The 24,481-nt window shown below is 38.9% G+C and overlaps 1 protein-coding gene across 1 annotated transcript in view; it reads right to left on the bottom strand.

Annotated features, from left to right (window-relative positions):
• Positions 1-7,347: 7,347 nt before the first annotated feature.
• Positions 7,348-24,481, bottom strand: part of HAAO (3-hydroxyanthranilate 3,4-dioxygenase) — a 37,385-nt gene continuing 20,251 nt past the window's right edge. The window contains exons 6-10 of the mRNA XM_084261261.1: positions 23,827-23,870; positions 12,414-12,559; positions 11,275-11,343; positions 10,026-10,108; positions 7,348-8,631 (exon numbers count right to left, since the gene is read on the bottom strand). Of these exons, the coding sequence (XP_084117387.1) occupies positions 8,553-8,631; positions 10,026-10,108; positions 11,275-11,343; positions 12,414-12,559; positions 23,827-23,870 (421 nt within the window). The 3' untranslated portion in view covers positions 7,348-8,552. The remainder of the gene's footprint in view (positions 8,632-10,025; positions 10,109-11,274; positions 11,344-12,413; positions 12,560-23,826; positions 23,871-24,481) is intronic.

Here is a 24,481-nt window from a genome sequence, read left to right as displayed (position 1 = left end):
GGGAGACATTGCTGGCATTTGAATGCCTACAATTGCTCTGCTGTAAAGTCTGCTCTGAGCAGGTGTCATCTTTGCTCAGGCAAGGTCAGATCAAAAACCTGAAAATATGAATGGTCTTTCAGTTTCAAATGAAGTCTTTTTTTGTTAGATTATTAATAAGCTAATTTTAGAGATTGCTTTGGACCACACTTGATTTTTAGTTGAATTTTGATATAATGAGAAAGAAATTAGTTACCTGAATTTTTTTTAGATGTTTGCATTCATCTCCAATGCTGTCTTCTCCAAGTATCTAGATGTCAACTTGGTCATCTGAAAGTTGTTTTCAAGAGGGTGTAGCTAATAATGTGTGATTTCCTAGCATTTCTGGAGATGATAACTCAGCTGTAATAAGGGTGTTAAAGCACCAAGTGTGTTGTTCTTTTATCTTGACTAAGGTATGCTGTTAGAGTGAAGTTACAACCTGCAGATTAGAAATGTCATATTGGAGTGTACCTTGTGTTAAGTACCCTTCACGTGCTGATGCAGTCCCATCATCAGCTCAGGCTTCAGCTATAACACCAATGTAGCTAGACAAATTGTCCTCTTTTGCAGTTCTGTGAGGTCAGGGTAATTCCATTAACTGTATATTTACACAAATACAGATGAGAACAGCATTTGTCCTGATATAGACACATGACAAAATTAATAAGATGGGTTCAATGCAACATGTTAAGAAAAAATGATAGAAAATAACAGTTGAATGACAAAACACACAGGCTGTATAAAATAATCAGTGATGCATATTTTCAAAATGTTTTCTACTGTGTGTCTTGTTTTTAAGCAAAGAGTATTTTTATTAGTCCCACAGGGTAAGAAATTTGAAGATGACTGTTCATGCAATCATACAAACTGTATTTATCTCTATCCAGCTCCCACTGCACTGATGTTGGTGTCATGGAAATAGCATCTGTGACTAACTCGGTGCCAGCTGTAGCAAAGGCCAGTCTCAAATAGGAGTAGAGATGGCACTAATGGCGGGTTAAAGCACAGATGAGCAAGAATAGAAAAGGTTTGCTTCGCCACTTAACAGCTCCCCCCATAGTAGATAAAAGGAGTACTTTATTCTCCTGAGCTTTCAGCCTGTCTCTCCATTCACTATATTCCCTTTTAAAATTGAGTCTGTTTAGCTTCCCCTGCCAGACACTCTGGCACAGTTCCTCAGACATTTAAATATCATTGCGGATTTGGGTTTCCAAGCCTACATCTTATTTCCCTCTGAGGGGGAGGAAGCTTTGCAAGTAGAGTTAATTTTGCTATAGAGGTAATAAATGCCATGAAACCATTCTATTAGATTAAAACTGATAATAAAGCCCCAACCCTTTGGTCCTCAGTGAGGAATGCTTGTGAGCTGCGCAGCCCCACTGCCTATGATGCTGTGAAAAGGCTGGGTTAGGTGAAGCTTCCAATGAAGCCCAGGATAGTTCTTCCCTCGATCTGCTTTTTCTGTTCTCCAGCAGTATGTATGGAGTGGATCCAACCCACAGAGAGCACAGATGTAGCTGCTTCATAAAAGCTTCTGAAACATCCTGTGTCTGACATAAATAAAAATGACCTTTAGTATCAATCTCTCTTTCTCTGGCTGCCAATAACGGGCTAGTCATGTTACAAAACGCCAAGCGTGCACGGTATGCTTGGCACAAATTTCGTCAGTATGGGCAAGATACAACTAATTACTGCATAAAAATACTGAGAAGGCATATATAGGTGTGTCTGTGTGTGTGTCCGATATAAATAAACTCTATGCAACTCTGCAATGCTATTTTGAGGGATCAAGAGGACAGGAAAGCAACATTTGCATTATTGTAGTATAGCAGCCTGATTCTGTTAACATGCTGGCATAAATCAGGGCAGCTGCATCTGAAATGGCAAAGATGTAAGTAGTGGCAAATTGCTTTCAATTAAGAATTGGGTGTAAATTGCCTAGCTTATATCCAAAAGATGGAAGAAATAGCTGAATATTGTCATCCACGTTGGAAATAGAAGCCAGATTTGGTTAAATTTCACTTTAAACTCTAAATTTGATCGGATAAGACAATCTGATTCCTGATTCCCATGCTGGAATACAGTTTCCTGGTTTGGTTTACAAGTAAAGCTAATCTATTAGGCTTTTGGGGGATTAAAAAAATAATAACAAAAAAAATCTTTTCCTTCTCAAAAGCTTTTGCTCAGCTTCATTCAGTGTTTGGCATTCTCCTCCTGGAGAGAATAACAAGTTAATGTCTGATGAGGGGACTTAGGCATTGAATGTTTATTTGCCACTCAGTAATAAAGCATATCGAGTTTGAACCATGTGGGTTGTTAGTTACCAGTATCAGGAAGCAAGCAGTAACTGTTAATATTTTTCTCAGATTGTCATAAAAAAAACCCCTGATCTATTTGTGCTTCGACAATCTGCTGATTGTCAAAAAAAATGATTCCCCCCCCAAATTGAAATATGTCATTCACCTTTGTTTTGTGCTATCTGCCAAGATGCTACAGACAGCTCAGAGCTCAAATGTGTTCAGGCAAATAATTGCCACCGAAACAATGGCTTGGTGATGATACCTGTTTTCTGCCAGTACTTGCCGTTATTTTATAAAGCAGTGTTTTCTGCAACTCCATTTGAGGAGTTGGAAGTATCCTCTAGCAGCTCACTAGCAGCACTGTGGTGCTTTCTGCATGGCTCAGTTGATCTTGCCGCAATACTGCAGCCATGTACCAAGAGGGGTGGAAATGCCCCTAACAGCAGAGCCTGTGACTGGGACATTCCAGCAGAACAGCAGAGATTTGAGTTATACTTTTCTCCTGTGCAGAGATGGGATCTGTTCCTGGGGTTTCTGCTTCTTGGGTGACTGTGTTTTTCCTGGGGCTGATGGGTAAAACGAGGGTACAGATCTCTGGCTGTGATTTGCAAGAAGAAAATGAGCTTTGTTCAGTTCTTGGAAAAAGTCTGAGGCCCTGTGACTCCTTAGTGGACGTGGCCCCGCAGCACCCTGAGGACAACGCATGGCAGAGGGTAGCACCGAAGTGACCCTCCAGCCATGTCCTTGAGGTTCACATGTGTGTTGTGTGTGCCCAAGACTGCCTTCTGCAGGGAGTCCAGGCACTGCCCAGGGGTTTTGGAGGAAGAGACATATCAAAAATCTAGGTAAGGTGTGATGACTCTATTTCAGGATCAGACCCTAGCACAGTTTGACAATTGCATGCTGAAGTTTTCAAGCTTCAGTTCTCCATGTTGGCATGTGCTTAGTTGATTTACTCAATTGGGACTCTCAAATTTATTTTCAAACCATAAAGCATATGGTTTGAACTTATGGGCAACTTATATAGACTCCTCTATATGGTACGTCTGCTATGAGTGAAGTACAAGCTTCATCGCCTTCTAAGCAAGCTAGTTTTCTTCAAGGGGGAAAAGCCATTAAAACATCTTTAATGTTTTTGTTACAGTTGTATAGCACTGCCAAAGTCCTACTTACCTCTGACATAATAACGTACCCAGATGTGCTTATGCTTAGTTTACTTTGCCACAGTCAGGACGTCCTTCTCAGTGGCTTATAAGATTACATAATGTGGTGAGTTTAGAACTCAAATAATTTTGTCCCAACGTCAGCATAATTTCTCTTCTAAACCAGAAACATAATTTTCTTTGTTTAGCTGTGTGACAGCTGTGTATGTGCACCTACTTAGCAACTCTAAAAATAGTGTAGTGTTCAAATCTTCCAGTATGTGGTTCTGATGCAACCGCTAATGACTTACTGGAGATACAACAATTCTTTCTAAAGTGTCGTTGCTCTACAACTTGCAGACCCCAAACAGGAAAACTGTCTGCAGAAGGGAACCCAATGTGTGTGTTGGGATTGATTTGCCTAATGATTCCAGGGCTTGAAATTCAGTGGAAAGGTGCAGAATACAAACTGTCTGATTTTATATGCATGCACACATTACTGTAGTTTTTAAGCTTTAGTCAAATTTCCAGCAACATTAAATGGGAGAGTTTGTATGCTCTTCCACACTTTCTGGACAATCACTGAAATTATTGCTGACAGAATCCTGCATAAGATCTTTCTGTACCAGATCGTGCTAGGACCTTTAGTCATGTATGTATTCTGAGCCACAGGGCAGGTATTAACTTTGTCATCTTCATTATTACTTTAAAATTAACAGTTTTACTCTGGGTCCAACCAGCTATTATTCAGTGTATTTTAATGATGAAGAGTAGCTCCACAAGTAAGTACTTGTATATTCAATCAGAAACAGACAAGGAGGTGATGACCTTCATTAGCCTGAAGTGTTTATTCAAGCATACTCTTGATTATTAACTGAAAATAAAATAAATCATAAGTAAAGCCCTGAAAGGTCTGCGTTATGAAGACAAGCTCATTTTGTAGGAATTTGTTAAATAGCTTAAGTAATTTTTTCTTCCTTTACTTACATGCAGCGATGGTGGGAGGGTTGCTTTCTGTGCATCTGTTCTAGAAAATAAATGTGGCTGGAGAGCTGAAATCAAAGTACCATAGATGTTTTTAAGAATGGAATGAAAACATTTATTATCTTCATGGAACAAGATAAGATTGGTTTACGAGTGTAGGTAAATGCTGTGTGGGCTTGAAGAAAGAGTTTACTGCAACACACCTGAGTTTACCGGTTCACTGATCCACCTAGTCTAGTTTTCTGCCTCTGGTGGAGTTTGTTACTTCAAAGGACAAGAAAGATCTAAAAATAAAGCAAGCATGGAGGAAGAAGAGTTCCTCTCTTGACTTTTACAAGCTGTTGATTTATGCATTGCAAGATGAAATGTGGTTAGCATCAGATGATTATCTTGCCTTAACTGTTCTGTGTTATTTAAAAAAAATGATAATTACAATCTTGAACTCTACTATTGATTTGTGTTATGTTTACTACATGATCTGAGGGCTGTTGTTTTCTTCTTGTAGCCCTCTGAGAACCACAAACATGCTTAAAGTTGCTTTTATATGTCTTGTTTCAGTATTCTAGAAACAGCTGGTGAAGACTTAAGCTTTATTTTCTGTAGGGGGATTTAATTTTTGTAAGCATTATGATTACTTCAAGCAATACTAGTTGTTATGAAGCATGTTTGGTGCTGATATATAATCTAACTTTGCCAACCAGCATCTTTTGTTAATGTCTCACATTTCAGCACTTAAGAAGGAGGAATATAGTGAGACACTATCATTTTCCATATTCATGTATTTCCATAATTCATGTAAGTTGGCATACCTCAAAATAACATCAGTACCTGATCAGGTCAGACCTGTCTAGCCTAGTGGCAAGAGCAGGTGCTAATTACTTTTTGATCTATATTGTTAATTCGCATGTACTGAAAGACTGTAAGATGCAAGTTACTTGTTTAATATAATGCTGCTTATATTCCTTATCATAACATTTAAATACTACAGTAATAGAAATCAAAATATATCAATAGCCAACCAAGAGTTTTATCTTTCTCTTCAAAAATTTTATTGTTTTGCTTATTAGGATTAAACATTTTCAAGGCACTGAACAACAACAGCCTCTCTTGATACTTTGCTCAACAGCTGGCATCATGTTGTCCAGTGTGAAGTGACAGGGAAAGCTGTGAGACTCAGGCTTAGAACAACCCTCAGTGCATGGTTGTAGGTGGACTCAAACCCCTTTGTGTATATTTCTAAGCTTTCAAGTCAACTCCAGCTTGTGATTACGGACAATCCTTCATGTTTTAAGGTAATAATTACTTTATGAAGCATTGTGCAGGTATGACTTCTGGTCTGTCAACTTTATGGTAATACTGCTTAGAATATATGTCCGTATTAAGTCTCAGAAAAACAGTGAGCAACAGATGTCTAAGCAATATCGTGCTAATGAGGTTAGCACAATCCTGCCAAAATGTGTTAGTGAAGTATGAGGTGACGTGATACGACTCGTATGGAAAATGGGTGCCAGAATCAGGGTGCAGGTGTACCTCATATAGGAAGAGCTGTAAAGAAATCCTGGTATATGCAGAACACAGGTTTGTGTCCATGTGTTGTCCTGGACATACATGAACAAGCTCATTGGCAACTGGAGTGCACTAGGACACTCTGCAGGCAAGGTGCCTAACTATGCCTTTGCCACTGACCTGAACCTGAATCCTTCCTTATGAGGCAAGATTTGCTTCCAAGTCCCCGGACTGTGATCCCAACAACTCTGGTACCAAAATATCTACAGACCTGAACACATGGGCACAGAAACAGTGCCCAGCAGCTGAAAGGACTCCAGGAAATGAACTCCCATCTGACCGTCTTCCTCATAGGCTGAGGAGCGTGGCTGCATCTAATTGTAAAAATACCATTTCTGGGACAGTTTACAATATGTATCATACAGAGGAAGCATAAAGCACCTGAAAAAGATTCTCTGACTGATCATGAGCCCCCTGGAACTGTTTGAAGACTTGGAAAAAAGAAGTTGCAGGTTTCTAAATCACAGCAGGAGTAAATGGCAGGTACTCTCTGTGCTCTCGCTTGTGTTTCATCTACCAAATAATTACTGAATTGGGGGAGGCACAGACCAACTGAAACACTTCTCAAGAGACACCTGAACATGAAATTCTTTTCTCTCGGTATGTAGGCCTTTTATAAGTCTTCTCAAGCTGGTTTTGGCCTGGTTCTTAGGCATTCCCATGGACTCCTTTTACCTAATTACTAGAGGACAGCTGCTCCTCAGAAGTTAACTGATGGCTCAGTCTTGGTTTCTGAGCCTGGGCAGTGGCAGAACTGCAGGTGACTGAGCTGTGACATAATGATCCTGGGCTGGTTATTCCTCTGATTTCAAGCACCTAGTCCAGCGCTTTCCTAGAATTCAGGTGTTGAGCAGAATTCACTCACACTGGATGATGAAGAACTGATTTTGCTGGTCATTGTTCCTTGTTTAATTGCTTGTTCATCCACTTACTATTCAACATATAATATAGAACCATTTCTGTGATAGGAAACAAATCCCTAATTAGCACTGCAGTGGTTAGTCCCAAACATTTGGACTAAAAATATGACACTTGAAGTATCCTAGATCCTTCAACCCTAGGTGTTTACTCAAGGAGCAGGTCATTCCACCAACGCACCAATACCAGTGATAATCAGATAAATGACTCTGTTGATCAAGGTAAGTGTTGTAGCTCCTCTTCATGTGTGATGACCCACAGTCATAATAGCCCCAAGGACTGTCAATTTCTCCAAGTACATTATTAGGAAGATGTAGTGAAGTTCTGCTGTATGCTTTAGTAGAAAAGCTGGTGCATTTGCATTTAAGTTGAAAACATCTGAATCTCTCGTCAGAAGAAAAAAAAAACACTTTAAAACATGTGACATCTTGGTTTAATGAGCTTTGCAGGTGATACACTAAAGAAATATTTTCTGAACTTAATTAGAATTACAAAAAAAATCAATGGTAACTTTTTACTTTCTCAAACACATAATTTATAATACTTGCAATCATTTAAGCAACCTGTATTCTGATGGTAAGAATGTGAAGGACAAAACATGTTTAAAAACTGGCAGGAACAAAAATAAAAACCAATCCTGACACCCAACCAAAAAAACAAACTAAAGCCAAAAGAAAGAAAGCAAGAAAAAAGAAATTGACATTTTTTGTTTCTGCAAGAAACCTCATTGTTCAAAAAGAAGCACCATTTAGTAGAAAGTGATTGCAATAACTTTTCTGCTTCCTTGTTCCCCTAACACACTTCATAGGCTACTTTGACTTGAGATATCTGCTGCACATGAGCATACGTGATCCAGACACTTCTGTGTCAGTCTCGTTGCTATGCTGTCATCCTGATAGCGCAGTGTGTAGACAGCATCCAGCATGGTGTGTGTGACATGTTACTGATAACTGTGAGTGATACTGCACTGTGAGATTTGGCAGCTGATAGTAAGTTACCTGAAGCAAATACAGTCATGGCCTAAGTAAGGCTTGATGTTGTTGCAGAGACCATTCCCCCCTTTACCAATGCACCATCCTGTCTTTCACAAAGCAAAGTGCAGCAGGTAGTTTGTTTTGTTTTTTAAAAGGCCTTTCAACTGAAGATCTTGGATCTGTGAGCTGCTGCCAATTAAACCTCCCCTACTGCGGGCTGGGTAACTAACATTGTACCCAATTTATTACAAGTGAGAAAACAGAAATGTAGACTGTTACCTAAGTAGCCATAACAGTATCTGTCCTATCTCCTTTTCTATATGCAGAGGGGACTTTTATTTGAAAAGCCTTTAACTTACTCTAGATAATATCATATATATTAGCACAGAAGTAATCCTGCTGCTTGGATCTGTTTTCATCTCCTTTCAGATAAGAACTATTGTTCCATTTTGTTCCATTTATTAAAAAAAAAAAAAAAATTTAGATTTTGCTCAAACTTTACATACTTGGGGAGGTGGGGGGAATTAATTAGGCACAGCACCTGAATGTGTAGTTGTTGTTAGATTGTTCAGATTTCCAGGCATATTAACTAAAAGATCATTAAGATAAGATGAGTAGCTTATCATCAAAGTCAGCTGGCACAGGACCTAGGTATAGGGCTGCTTGCGTTTTGGATCCTGAGCAATGCAGAGCGCAACACATCCTTCTGTTCTCTTCCAGCAGTACCTGGAAAAAGAGATAATCCAATGTGTGTTGGGGGAAACCACACACTCAAACCAACAACTAAAGCACTGATGCTTCTGTAGTTTTGGGGGACATGAACAGGTTCTGTTCCAATTACACTTGTTCTCTTTTCATATTGGTATAATCTTGTGGTATGTCAGGAATTACTCTTCACCGTCACTATTATAAACCAAACACGGAGTTGTGGGGAAGAATGTCTATCTACTTACTGATGAAGCAAGCAGGGAGGCACTTATTCTGATCTCGGTGACACGAGGCTTGGAACAAAATCACCTCAGTACAGATGATATTTATTTTGTTAAAATAATTACAGATTCAATGGTATTTTTCTTGTGGCCGTCACTTTTGTGTTCGCTGTTTCTCTGCCAGTTGTGGTGATGGACAGAGATCAATCCGTGTGCAACAGCGGCGCACACAGTAAAAGGTGCCAGCTGCACAGATCTGATAAACCTCTTAATCCAATATTAACTGTGCTGGCAGATCCCTGCATGTGCACCACACCATGACTGTGAGAAAACATGCTCATTGATTGGACTGCAGGACTGGGAATTAATTTAAGACGAGTGATTTCATGGAAGTGTTGGAAGTAATGATGAAGGGAGGAGGTAGCTGTGCATTGGAGCCATGGGTGCAGAGAACAGTTCTGTGCACAGCTGGAAGGTTTCAGCCCTTTCAGCAGATGTTTTCAACACGGTACAAAAGGTGCAAATGTCAGCACTACTGCTTATTAGATTATTTTTTTTCCCATAGGAAAGGAGGATGTTTTTATCACCTTTTATAATCTGCTGCATTGCATTGTCAGTGAGTGTACGTCATCCTTTGTTGTCTTCATGGTGGGCACTTTATCAGTTTGCAGCACTCTTGACAAGACTTGGCAAGTACTTTCCCTTTGTGTTTTATCTGGAAACTATTTTCACTATTTTTTTCCTCTATGTGTATCGTGTGTTATGATTATGAAATGGCTGTATGCATTCTGCTTCAGGAAGAGTGCTGTGTTCTTAGTCTGAGCCCCAAATCTTAATGCACTGATGTTGATTAAGCCTGCTCTGAAGCTTAGAGGACCTGCTGTGACTGTTCACTGGTGTATTTGTGCAATCTACCTTTATGCACAGTGTTCAGTGTGCTGTATTTTCTTGGTAGCCTTTTTTTTTTTAACTTTCTCCACCTTTAATTGTAAGAGGTGAACTACAATGAATGTCTGGCTTTGTTTTCTCCTGAAGACACTCCTGCCCTGAGGAATAATGGAGGCTATTGCAAATCCTGCATTCACAGACACTGTGTTTCTGCACCAGCTGATGCCCCAGTCTGATGAGGTCCAAGAATTTATGTTGGAAGCTGGGAAATCATGCACTGAACCACTGTTCATCTCTACTCACATAGACTGGGCACGGACAAGCAGGCTGTCACCAGCAGACAGAGTCAGGGCTTTACCATCCATGGTGACAGTAGATGTGCCCTCCTGAAGGGAAAGAACAGATAAGCAGCTTTTAATTTTCCATGTACTGTCACTAGCAGAAAGAAAATGCTGCAGGTAAGTATGGCAATCTTTCCCACTGACAGAGCACTTCAAATCAGCTCTGTTTCATGAGGACTAGCTAAGCATTCAGCTGTTCTTCACTGTCTGACACTATCAGCATCAATAAAAACATGCTTCATGGTTGATTGTTCCCTATCATAAAGCAGCAACCTGTTGCCTGACTCTTGGGGGTACACTGCTACCAATCTAACCTAGCAACCTGCAAGTTGGTACAGTTCTGGAAATCAGAGATAACCTCCTGGAGTACCTCAAGTTCAAGAGGAACTTTTCTGATTCCTAATATCTTTAAGTCTTGAAAAGCAGCTCACAGCAGCAGGGAGCTGACAAACTGCTAATATGAGTTCATCCACACTGGGATGGACTCATCATTATCTCCTCAAGCAGAGGGGCCAAGTTCTTGCCAGCAACAAGGGCTTGATTGCATAAGATGTTGTAAGCTGCAGTGCAAAAAGAAAAAGAAGTCTTTCAAGATTATCATGCCTTTAATTAGTATTTGATAATTCCTGTGAATTTCAACAGAACAGGAGCTGATAGAAATATCTACTTCCAAAACTAGGTGACTAGTGTAAAAGAAAACTAGCTTTTCTCTGTGTTTTTCCTTGGGCTGCAAGTGTTTTCTAGAAGCCAGTTGAATGAAGGGCATCTGGGTCACCTACCACTGTGCTTTAGTACAAATGATTTCTCAGTTAAATTTTCATTAGCTTAGTCTATCCGATTCCAGTTTTACTTCAGCATGAAGTCAAAGGCTTCAAGGCAGAAGTAAGAGGTGATTTTTTTTTTTATCACTCAGAGGCATTTTGATGTATTTACTGGCTATACCCCATGTAGAGTATATTAAAATCCTCACCAAGACCTGATGAAGGATGCCAGTACCTCTATCCTCAACACACAAGATAAGATGATTTTTAGGGTGGCATTAGCTTACAGTTGTTCTTCATCATAGTTTAAAGCTGAAGGCTGATTACCTTTTCTATGAGAATGTAAGCAATCATTTTAATTTCTGGTGCTAGTAGGCTTTACTATACTGTTCAGTCTGCTCTAAGCTGAAACATGAACTCATCGGTTAACAAGTGTGAATTGTCACTTACCAGCTGCCAAATCCAGATATCTGAATTCCTTTTACTTTTCTCAGTTGTCCCTGGTCCGTAAGCTATAACCTTTTTTTAAAAAAAGACAACAACCAAACAAAAATAGGAGAGAAGTAATGGATTCATCCCAGTGACCACAGCGTACGTAGCCATTTTCCTACAGCATTTAGAACATTTTATTTTCACAGAAAAATGTTCGTAGAAGATGATGTTATTTTTACAGACATTAAAATTCACATTATGTTTGGTATTCTCATATTGATTCCTACTGATAAAAAGGGAACTGATCACACCTGCCACTCCTTATGCTCCTCTGCATCCTCACTTATCTATTCCTTCTGCCTCCTCCCACTCTCAGCTTTGCATCTATATCCTTCCTGCTTCTGTTCTTGGAACAGGCACTTCCTCCTCATGAACTCTGGGCCCTGTCAAGAGCCTGTGCAAGTAGAAAAGATTCTTCCATTAACATTCAAAAAGCGGCAGACCAGACCTTATTTTTCTCATTATCTGCCCTCTCTGTGTTCTCCCTGGCAGTCCCATGCTCTCTGTCACTTTGCTGTCAGATGTATGAGATTCTCTGGCATGTGACTCCAGGGGAAGGATGTGTTTTGTAAACTACTGTGCATACAGCACAGCTAGCAAATGGTGGCAGCTTCATTTGCACCCAAACCAGGCTGGTGTGACTGAGCTGAGAAGTGTGATGCTTTAGCACAGACCAGGCTCTCCAGTGCTGTCTTAGTCTCCTTGTTTCCTCTTTATGTAGATGGACTTATAGGGAAGCCGAACACACTTGTGAGTACTATTTGCATTGTGCTGGTGTTTCTGATTTGGGAAATCTGAGGGGTAAGAGGTTGGAGCGGGGGAGCTATTTTAATCTCAAAGGAAATAAATGGCAGTAAGGTTCACATTGTTTCTGTGAACAGAAGAATCTGCTCTACAGAGCCTGTGCCCTAAGCTAGACAAATCAATGGACAAAGGCAGGCACTTCTGAAGGGCAGGCAAAGACTGAGTTGTTCTGTAGGGGTGCATAACTTCCTCTGGGTATTGTCTTCAGGCTCCAAGTCACTCAGTTTGAACAGTGGACACCTTTTATGTGTACCTTTAAAAATACTCCTTTCAGAGAAATTAGACCTCCCTACCTCTGTTTCAAAGTTATCTCCAAACATGCTCAAGGATTTCTTCTGTTTTATTTCGCCGCGATGATCATCTAACCAGCCTTGGAAGGAAAACGTCTCCATAACAGAAGCGGAATTTAGTGGGAAAGGTGTTTCTTTCAGGAGCTCATCTGTAAGCAAAGGCAGAGGGCTATCAGTGACACTTGCTTCCCCTGATCTTTGCAAATGATTTATTGTTTACAGCTTGAAGGGTTCAGCTTATAGATATCTAGTCAAAAGTCAGTCTGCTGCAGTGAACAGTGCTGTGGTCGTTACCAGGACTTCTTACTTCCGGTTGTAAGATGCACGTGCTATTTCTGTATCTTTTTGGAGCTGCTTCTTTGAAGCTGTTGTCAGAACTGCTCCTCACTTGTTAAAAAGTATGTAATGGACTACCTAGTTGGTGCTAGCATATTCTTTATTGTCTTTCACACCAGATTTTGCGCCATCACTTACATATCCCCACAGAAGTGGAATTTGGCCCACAGAACCAGCTTATCCTAAATCTTTCATGTAGTTAGTATTGGCTTCTATGTTTCTTTTCTCCTAGGTGTTTTTACCAACCACTGCAGAGCAAAACACTTATTACAACCCTAAATTTAATAAAATGACTTTTTTTTTGGTGATGTTCCTGGAGTTGTAGTTGCATTTCATTTTCAGTAGTTCTCCTTCATAACTGATTTGATTTTAAATAGTGGGAGGACTGAATGTATCTTCGGTGTGGCTGGTGAGATTCCAGATTTGTGCTGTGTGCTGCTGATACATGAAATTAGCTTTAGTTATTTACCAGCTCACAGTGAAGAGCAGAGACAGTATAATCAACTTGGTGATCCTAAGCAGTTTGTTCTGAGATCCCACAGGGGAACACCCGTAAAGCAATTTCAAGAAATAATGCCAACCAGATGAAGGAAAAACTCACTAGATGGCTGTCTCCCAAAAGCATTGAGGTAATAACCCCACACCCAAGTCTCAGTCTGTGTACTAGTAGTAGAGTGGGCCTTTTTCAAATATACTACTGTATTTGTTCTGCAGTGTTGTTCTGTTTCTCTTCTAAAGCTCTATTTTGCTGTTCTGCAAGGTTCTGAATGTATCATTTTGGTTTTCGTGGAAGGCCGTTTTGTATGCAGTTGTCGAACAACACACGAGAAGGTCAGTGCGTCCAAGGGACAGCAGAGTACTGAGTAAGCTACTGCTGCTTAACAGATCATAATAAGCACCAAGTGTCTACATTCATCTCCAGAAAATCTGGATGGGATTCTAATCCTTTTATTGTAGAAAAACAGGTTTTGCAATCCACATTTATTCTCTACTATATTAAATTAGATGGAAGAAGTCAATGTGTTTCTGCAAATGATTTGTCTGAGGAAATACTGAAAGCAATCTGAAAAAATCTGCAGCAAAAGAAGGATTTTTTTTTTTTGTTTGAAAGCTTCTTGCCTTCAAGCTTTTTTTAAAAAAAAGCATCCAACTATTACATTATTTAACTGAAATACTTAATATGCTTTTATTGAAAAGCAAACTTCTCTAGAGAAACTAAGCAGCACCAGAAGGTAAAAGAAGATTTTTACATTAGATTTATTCTAATCTGTACCTGGAAACAGTAAGATCTGGTCTGAGCAGTCTACATTTTATTGTTTGTTAACACTAAAAAGCAATGTTAACGTCATTGCTGATTGATTTTTCACCAGGCAACATGATATTTTTTTTCTTAATTTTCACAGGTTTGTTAAACTTGCTTTGGACATAATTAGGAATAGTTACATATTTTGTCCTTAAATTACAGATATGCTCAACTGTGGCTGCATTGGAAAGCTGTTTTTTGTCTGGGTGAGCTACAAAATAAAGGTTTAAAATATGATACAGATTCACACATGGTGGAGATGAAGACAGACACTTTATCTGAAGGTACTCAGTGCAACTTGTATTCCAATAGACTTTTAAATATCTTGTTTCATTAGTAAGTAACAGTCTTTACCTTCTAAAGTAAAATGAAGATGATAGTGTTTTTCCTATTTTCAGAACAGAACAAGTAACTCTTGAATTTAGAAATTTTGGAGTATAAGGAAGTTATCCATTGGTAGGGCTTTCTACTATAATGTGTATCTTAGTTGAGCTAGTTTAAAAACAAAACAAACTTACCCAAACCAAAACCCAACAAAACAAAGACCCCCAAATGCTTTCATTTAGCACCTGTTAGGGTAAGAGAATGCTGTACACTGAAGAACAGATAGCAGAAAGCTGAGTCTTTAGAGTGGGTGCTGTGATGTTTTAGGCAAGCAGAATTATGAATGCTCCCTGTGAGTTGCAAGGAATTCAGGGTACAAAAAAGTCAAAATACTTGTCCGTGTTCTGATCAAGAAGCAACACACAATCTAACAATGAAAAAAAGAACCTATAAACTTCCAAGTTTGTAGCTTAGCTTTTGTTTCTTGTTCCCTGCAAACATAACTTTGCTAGTTTTCCTCTTTCTAGTCATCTCTCACTCGATCTGTTCTGATTAATGGGGACAACACAGAGAGTACACCAGTAAACAGTGATCTCCGCAGACTTAGGGCCCATGCAAAGTGAAATACATCCTAGGCTTCCTGTGGAGCACTGTCCTTTCTTGCTTGTGATATTAGGCACTTTCTAACAGCTTCATTTATTTCCAAGTAAAGGTGGACTCTTATTACTTAGGCCTTATGTTCTTCAGGACAAGGGTTGCCTTTTGACACTTGTCCTGTCAGCAGCCCTCGTCTGTGATGGGGTTTTAGCTGATTACCAATTTGGATGCTAATGACACTTGCCCAATGATAGCATAACCTTTGAAAATTGAGTCTGCACAAAATGAACCATTAGTGCAACCCACTATGATGTTTTGATTACCAGTTAATGCAGAACAAATAAGAGAGCACTGTGATGATGAAGTACATGGCATATGCCTGACATTATTAACAGTATACTTGACTGAGTCTTCATTTAACCCTGATACTTATCCCTTGCACAATGCCAAAAGCTTGTGAACTTGAGCTAACAAGCTACGATGAGGAGGAACCAATATTTTGCATTCCCACACTTAACTGGAGTTGAAGACTGGTGCTTCCAGAGGAACTGAGTGTTTCTTATCAGGCTAATGGTGTATATTTAGATATTCCCACATACATTTCTGTTTAGCCTATACATTAGCTTTTGACAGTACCTCAGGAAGTGTGAGATGGTGTGTTTCTGCAGTTCTTATGCTCTAGTACTACTGTGAGACAATGAGAAAAGATGCTTAAGGGTGATAAAGGTAAAAATATGCCAGCAAAATGCAAGGAGATGGCAATTCTAAGCTAGTCAGTGCATGTATCTCCAAGTATTATATCACTAAGTGGAACACCAAATTTAATGTTATTCTACATGCTCATGAGTTCCATTTAAATAGTTCAATAGTGAAGTCCATTTTTGTAGATCACTTACTATTAAATATTCGTATCAGAGCATTGTGCTCTTTATGGCTTTTTTCAGCTTTAAATTAGCATGTGATGATAACTTGTTAAGCTGAAAAACACATTATGTTTACTGGATGAGTTTGTCAATACTTAAGGAAGGAAATTACAGGTTTTAGAGGAAGCTGCTTTCAGTTAAACAGCAGCGACCGTATGGAGACTGAGATACGAAGCTGTGCAAAACCAGAGAGAACAGCGTGCAAGAAAACAGTCAGTGAGCATACAGATAGCTACAGCCTCAGCAGAGACTATCTAAGGAAGAGTCTGAACCTGCTGGGAGTACTGTACCTCTGATAGCAATACAGAGGACAGGTAGAAGAGGACTGCCACTGGCCTACCAGGTATATGTGGGGGTAATTTGCTTACCCCAAACTCATGTGTTACATGGCAGCTCCCCTTCCTTACCTCAGTGATGAGCCTAAGCTTTCTAGTCAAGAAATCAGTCTCATTCTCCTAGAGTGTTTCTTAAGCCCCACCATCCCCAAGCTCTTCCCGTAGCTCTCCTGTAAACGTTGTTTCTTCACAATTATTTGTGAAGGGAGAAAACAGGAGTACATGTAATAGAATATTTAAAATAGTGTTAATTATCAAACTGATTCCATGTTGGCTTTAGGAAAATCTATATTTTTCAGTGGCATGCCATCCTTCATTTCTAAGCAGCATGTTCCAGATGGAACAATCTTTAGATCACCTTACATATTGCTAATATTGTCACTAATATTATTACTAATATCACTATTATTATCACCTTATGTATGACTAATTCTAAATGTCCCTCCGTCCTAAGTCACTGTGCTGCCTCAGAAACGGCCTGTCTTTGCACAAGGATGTGAAAAAATCCCTTACAAATAGAATCTCCCTCTGTAAAAGCAGAAGACATCTTTATCCAAAGTGTTAGATCCTCTTGGTTTTCTTATCTTTTGAGTGTAAAATTCTCCAGACTGGGGATAAGAATCTCACAAGTTATTTTAGAATTATGTATTCATTCATTTCTCTCCACTTTCTAGTCATCCCTTCCATATTATAATGAAGAGTTCTAATGTATGGTTTTGCAACATTTCATGTTTAATTGCCAATGCCAGCAATAATATATACCTTAGGATGTTTTTCCCTGTATGTGCCTACCTAATTCCTATGAAAAGTCTGCTTTATTCTCAATGCTAACAGAAGGGTCAGTGAAAATAGTAGGAGTTTAATACCTCTGCAAAAAAACCCCTGTGGACCGAGGGACGTAATTTCAGGCATCTGGGTTTGAAAAAAAACAAGTAGTTAGCTCATTCCATATAAAAATCCAGAGTGAAAGCACTGGTGGTGACTAATTGCTTTGGAGGTATTTGGTTCATTTCACTGTCAGTGAGTATGGATGCAGAAACATTTAGCTGAAAATACAGCATTCTCTTGGTGTAATCACACATTTCCCTGCGTAACTGTATTTGTTTTTGTAGCATGCCCTGAGAATTGGCATGACTGCTAATTTATGACTTGTCCCTGTAATTATTTCTAGGCACATTTTTCTTTGTGTCATTAAATTTATGCTGGAAACTAAACAATGCTTTTTTTTTTCCTAATTGAAACAAAGAAGTTTGATGAGGAAAGCTTTGGAAAATATTTTTGTAATAAAAAAAATAGCCTCTTCAAAAGGAGACATCGCCAGCCAGAAGGAAGGGAATAAATTAGAACAACAAAATCACAATATTTAGGCCATAATTTCATTTAAAGGCTCTTGATGATGTAGCTAGGTCATTGTAATTAAGGATAATAAATTATATTGGGAAATACTGACCACTGTTCCAATCCTAAAATCAGGAATCTTATCTTTTGTTTCCCAGTCTGCCTTTCATATGACTGTGGGCGTTTGGTTAATTGTCTCTCTGTAACTTCCGTTCCCATAGCAGAGGAATAGTAACAAGTGTTGAGACCTCGTTGCATTTGTGAGACAAGGATTTGCACAACACATGTGAGCTATTACTGCTAAACAGCCTTAGAAACACTAGTGAAAATGTTGGACCGATTCCATCAGTGAGTTTTCAGTTTTAGATGTTGCTACCTGGGGAGCATTTAAGAGTGTAAGGAAGAATGATGTTACCTTATTAGAGAAGACATACCTGCTGTGAAACTGCTCTGAGCTTTAGAGCGCTTTAAAATATCAGACTGGTTTTTTGATTATTTTTTTTTTAATTTTTTTTTTACTGAAGCCAGAACAGAAAGAAAATCAACTCTATTGGGCATTTCTTCCCATCTTCCTAATAGGTTTATTATATACATTATGTACTAAAGGTCAGTAGTGGCTTGGCACCCGTGGTGAAGCACTAGGAGAGCTCCTGGAGACTCAGTTTATGTCCTGCCTCCCTTTGAGGAGGGTCAGCTGAGCATATTGTGGGAGAAGCAGGCTTCTACCCAGAGACTTTTTTTGTTTAGTGACTATTGCCATTAGCAGTTCTGGGCTCTGGGAGCCAAGTGAACTTCTTGGACTTCAATCAAGAAATTTAGTAACAGCCATACTTTGGACATTGTGTTTCTTCTTTATTTGTGTATTAAATGTTGCTGACTTAGGCTGGTTTGCCCAAGTTCTTCATTTCCAGTACTGGTTATACACTTAGTGTGGGGATCAGTGTGGTGAGTAAAGATGTTAAATTTGAAGGGAGGGGAAATGGATGAAGCTAGTGAGAGGTTGCATGGTTATACAGCATTGGAGGTGTACGTTAGATAATTATATTCCCATCTTCCTCCTGTATCCTTTGCTTCAGGGTAGATATGCACATGACTTGGAAGTTGCTTAAAGGATTTAGATATGACAAGTGTATTCATGTGGGCATCTTAGCCAGAATAGAGACAGCGAGGATGACACAAAAAAGGAGTACATTCAAGTTGCTGGTAAAAGCTGTAGAGTCTGAGAGAATTGTACTATTACGGAGAGTCTAGACTTCTTAACATGATTGACAGTCTGTATCTGTTTGAATGCTGTTTGGTCCTGAAGACTTCCTGATGGCTGTTTGCAAAACAGGAGAAACACTCCTTAATATCTAAATATTCATATTCCATTTCTTTTAATAAAAGTACCCAAAGCAGAAAGAAATAACGTATTATAGAAGAAAAGGAGCACTTGATCAAGATGCGTTGGAAGTCTTTGAAAGATGAGAGAAGACAGTCAAATATTCAGCTTTCTGAACAACTTCATAGCAAATAAAATTAATCATCCTTGTTTTAAAAACCCCACAGTTATAGTACCTTTAGCATTGTTTCAATGAACCTACAATACAAAGGCACTAATATTTATACCGTTGTTACGAGCTCAAAAGAATGGCCCTGGAGTAAACAAAACCAGGATTTCTTCCTCTAGTTGTTTTTTTATTTTTCTTAGGTAGTTTTAATTGAAATAATTTTGCCCACTAGCCAGTCATCTTTGTTCTTTAGCTTTTCCTTGTCTTCCATTATTAACGCTCTTCATCTGCTTGTTTTGCTCACCAGTGAACCAAGACTGGACTGTGCATACTGCCTGCAGAGGTTGCACTGGGTTACCTACAGAGAATGATGGTACAAAAGTTGATTTCTATAGCCCTGAGCTTATAAACTGTTTGATACCATTACTGGAAATGGAAAATAGTTGTTTATAGACCATGCCCTAAGCTGCATGGTATTTCTAATCCAGCTGACTGAAGAAAGCACCCAGTTTTTCATCCTCATTCAGATCCTTAGGCTTTGTCTGCTTTGAGTCACAAGCACAGAACCATGCTGTATTCTAACAATATTCTCCAGATTTTAAGTCCAGACTGTAAATTACCCTAGATATACCTAGAATCAGTGAAAGCTTCTCTACCAAAATCACTACAGGACTGTTTTGAGGGTTTTTTTATGTATCTGTATGTTCACTGACTAAGCTTTTATTTGAGTTAAAATTTCACTGGTTATTAGAAATAGATTAATTTAGATAAACAAAACCTGACATTCTACCTAAACCATTAATCTTCTTAAAGACCCCTTTAAACAAGCCTATCTTAGGAAAAGCTTTTCTTGCACTTTTCCCCCATGAAATTACACATAAAAGAAGCCTGGGCTATTTCAGTGAGTATTGCAGAATAAACTTTTGAACTTCTGGATACTTTTGTGAGCAATGTTGAGCCATCGCTGAACTAGGGTTTGTCTGTCTGAATTGTCTCTTGTCCTCTTCACTATAACATTGGGATGAAATAGAAACCTTGAGATAACCTTGCTTCTAGTCTGACTCAACTGAAAGTAGCAAGAGTTGTTTTGATAACTGTGATTCCTCATGTCAAAAATGGTATAAAGTAAACCAAACCAGCCTATCTTGAGTGTTCCACGATTAGACTATATCCTAATGTATTTCTCCTTGTTGACAAAAGGCAGGGGGAGTTTTCTCAGGCTTTAGTTCTGCGTGTGGTAACAAAAGAGGCTAGTGATTCAGTACAAAACAGTTCCAGGGAAGATGCCACAATTAAGGATTGCGTGCAATTCATGTTTCTGATTGTATTTCACCTGGTGGAATTTGAGTCCCTCTTTTAAATATGTGTCTCTAATAGCTACTGTTGCCTTTTCACATATTCTGAGTACCTTGCTTTCAGATGGACCTGCCCAAACGTTGACTGAGCCAGAAACTATAAATAAACCAAGAAAAGGTCTGGACTTAGGTTTTGGGGGTTTTGGAGGTTTTTGTGTGTATGGTGGGTTTTTAAAGCAATTGGAGCTTGATTGATTCCATTTATAGCTTTACTCTGAGTGGGCTGCAATCAAGGGTTTCTTTCAGGATGTTTTCCTTCAATTTTATTCCATTTCTCTCTAAAAATGGGGAAGCACAAGTTCAGACTTATGTGGATGTGAACCTCAGAGTGCATTAGCCATCACTTTTAAACAGAAGGCATTCTGGATTTCCAAAGAGAAATGGGAAGAAAGGGCTGAAACCCAGCCCTCTGCATATGCCAGCTCAAATCTTGTTAAAAATGTTTCTTCAGTGAATCTTCCCAACAAACTGGTGGTACCCTGTTACACGTTGCAAGTGTCATGCTAGTTGTTGAACGGCACTCTTTAAGGTAAAAAGAGAGATGTTGAGGAAATAAATCCAAGGCAGCATTTTTCTACTTGTTGGATACGCCTCCACAAGGAACATGTTACTAGCTTACTTATATCTTAGTCCAAACTTTGATTTTCACTTATTTAATTATTTTAAACACAAGTCTTACTGGCAGTCACAGAAGTTACTAGCTAAAAATTCTGTAACTAAAGATCTGGGGCATTTTCCTTGTGTATTGGACATCACTGAAACTTGGAGCTTCTTATTGTCCGTAAGAACTGAAAATTGGAAAGCCGAAGCTGTTCCCTGGGGTGAAAGCCTGCTGTATGTAACTTAGTTGACTGCTTTTTGCTTATAGAAAGACTTAAGCCAAGACCATTTCAAATGCTTGTTGTCTTGACTTAGCAGGTAATCCAAGAGGAGAAGCCATTCAGGGGGAAAAGTTGCATCGAGCTCTGTGCAAAATAACTACACTTACTTGCCTTTTTTTTTTTTTTGTCTTTAAAATTTTTTTTCAGCTTTAATGGAAGTCTCACATGTCTTCTGGCCTTTTTCTAGCTTTTGCATAAATTACAAGGAAAAAGCTTCTGTACTGGATTTATCAATAACAATTTCTCAGAGTTTTGTGTTTAAAAAAAGCATCAAGATGTATCATAGCTTCTGATTGTCAGACTTGTTCTGTAGTCTTCTGCAAAAATATTAACAATATAGATCTTTAATGTTCTTTTTTTCCTGCACTGATATAATTAAGTTGTTACTGACACGGAAGCTCTTAGTTCAGACTGGTGAAGGGATGCTTACTGGAAATCACTGTATTGAACAAGGATAGCATGTGTGAGATGGTATTTTTTTTATTACAGCAGCATCTAGAGGCTTAATCTGAAATGATAGTTCCTCTGCTAGAGACTGTATGAACACACAGTGACAGAAAGTACCTGCTCTGCCTACCCCCACCACCTGCAAAAATAAAAAACTCAAGCCAAAACAAACAAAAAAAGCCCAACCACCCCCCCACCCCCCCGACTTCATACATGTGACAAACTCAATTTAAGATCAACTTAAAACACATTTTGATCATGCACATAAAGAAAAGTAAGATCTTGGAGAAGACAGATTTTGTTTGTAAGAAACATACTTCTTTTTCAGGGAAATATGTTTCCTCATCAGTCAAAGAACAAACGCAAAAAGTTGGTTCAGAAGCAAAGATTTTCCAGGCTGGGTTTCTGACTGGCCTACCATTTCTTCATTGCAGGGGCCTGTGTAAGGGTGCTATCCCAGACATAGGATTCTCCTGTGAAATCTTTGTTCCGGTGACAATGATTTAGTCAACTATTTTTAAGAAAGGTGATGTTCGTGCAAAACCCCCTTTCACCAAATTTAGGATCTGAGTAAGAACTTTTCTATTAGTGATTGAGATGGCAGGCAGTGACATTTTAATGGAGACTATCAAGCTGAGAAATGGGATAGATGTGGAAGTAACGTTTCAGTAGAGCTTTCATCTCTATTAGAGTAATTCATAAAAATCATCTCATCTCACTTAAGACATTCAGGAATGAACATGGAGATTAAGGACATTTGGTTCCAAAAACTTCTAGAGGGCATCTAAAGTTTATCTTTAACTTGTGGCAAGAGCTATGGGATTTGTTATGGGTTTGACTGAAGCATGATATGTAAGTTTGCTATGTAGCTGTAAGAGAAGTGTAGCTGGGTATCATGGCTGCACACGTGGCTGCACACATGCAGTGCACCTCAGCCATAAATTTCCTGGTTGGTGTAGAATGTCCCCCAGTCAGTCATCTGCATAGATGAGACAAAAGACTGAAGTAATCAATGGAATCGACTGAACTACTGACCACAACAGTGTTTGGCTAACTGGTGCAGGATCTTTCCATCTGCAAATCTCAAGCTGTCCCAGAGATCCCACAGGCAGATCTTGCTGTTGCTAGACTCATTTTTACTTTTCTGTTTTTATGAACCTGGCCCTGTCATGGAGATCCTCCAGGTAGTTCCTGCAGCAGAACCGATCAGGTTGCACCTACCAAAACCACTTGCAAACAGGCCATAGAAACTGGTCTAGCAAGTGCAGAAATGGACAGCGTAGTCCTTTGTACATAGTCAAGGTGGTGGGTGGTATTTGGCACATAGTTTATGTTAATCAGTAGCGATGGCTCATGCACATGCTGGGTGTTTGTGTAGAGCCGTGGGACAAGAGGACTAAAATTTCAGCAAAATAATTTTCCCTCTGAAGGTGCTGTTGCAAGGAAAGCAACAGAGACCTCAGTTGCCATAGAGAAAGCAACCATCATGTCTGAGAGATAGGATTCCTAAGGATCAGTTTTAATAGTCACTCTCTTAGTCTTAATGTCCATCCAGCAGACTCAAGAGTGGAGTTACAACTACAGTATCTGCTCCAGTGTGGAAGCCGCAATCACTGTCCACACACAGAGGTAAAGTGAAAATAGGGCATGAAATAAAATGTTAAATGAATCAGACCCTACATGAATTAACAGTATCTCTAAGTCTCTATTTCTACAGAACAGATCACAACATATATAGGTAAAGGAATAAAAGTAGGCATATATTCAACTCTCAATAATCTTGTTTTTCATAGCCAGAAATTAATTTTGTTACTCTAAGACCTGAATGTCATGCAAGGATAAAGATATTGATATTCATACTGTAGAGTTAGTTAGGCTGGCATCATAGGAAGAACCCAGTTGCTGTTGGTAATCACATATATGGATTTTTTTTGTGGTTGGGCTAATGAAAGGAATTTTTTCCCAAAGTAATTTTAATTTACATAATCAAAACGAAAAACAGAAACATAGTAATTTTATGTGGACAGAATCATTACTGTTCAATCAGATACAATAATTATTCTAATTCTGAAATCAATTTGCATTACCTGGATTTGGTTTTCCAGTTTGATATTGTCTTGAATTGAAAAACCTGGAACAATAAACATTTCATAGTAAAAAGTTATGTTCACGTTCTCTAGGTTAACAAAGACTAACTAGGCAGCAGTACTGGCCACTAAGCTTTCTGCTGAGAATGGATGTGCCAGACCCTCTGCTATCATCACATGTATTCAACAGGGCTGTACCTATTTTTATTGACAGAGGGCTTGTCTGAAAGTTGCCCAAAACCAATGTATCTTAACAATTTCCTGGTTCACCTTTAGGAACTGTTTAACAAATTGATTAGTTAATTGCTGACATTCACATGCTTCCTAGAAAGCCACTTGCTACCAAATTTGCCACAAGTCCTGATCATTAATAACATTGATTAAAAGTACTTAGATTAAAGCAAGAGTGAAAGAACCCCTCAGCCAGTTCATTGTTCTCCTACCTAACCTAGCATCAATTCTTTTTGCTCTTAGCATCAATGTGCTTCTACTTGTACAAAAAGTACATCTGAGGAACACTCCATTTATTTTATTTTTTTTAAAGTGTGATTTAATGAGCTTTGAGTATACAAGATATGGTTAAAGACTTGTGGAGCAGCAACTAACTTTTAATGTGTCTATTGAAAATGCAGCATAAATAGAAAATTATCTACGT

Source organism: Gallinula chloropus (assembly GCF_964237585.1).
Source record: "Gallinula chloropus genome assembly, chromosome: 3".
Classification (NCBI taxonomy): domain Eukaryota; kingdom Metazoa; phylum Chordata; class Aves; order Gruiformes; family Rallidae; genus Gallinula; species Gallinula chloropus.
This window is presented reverse-complemented; position numbering and strand designations above follow the sequence as displayed.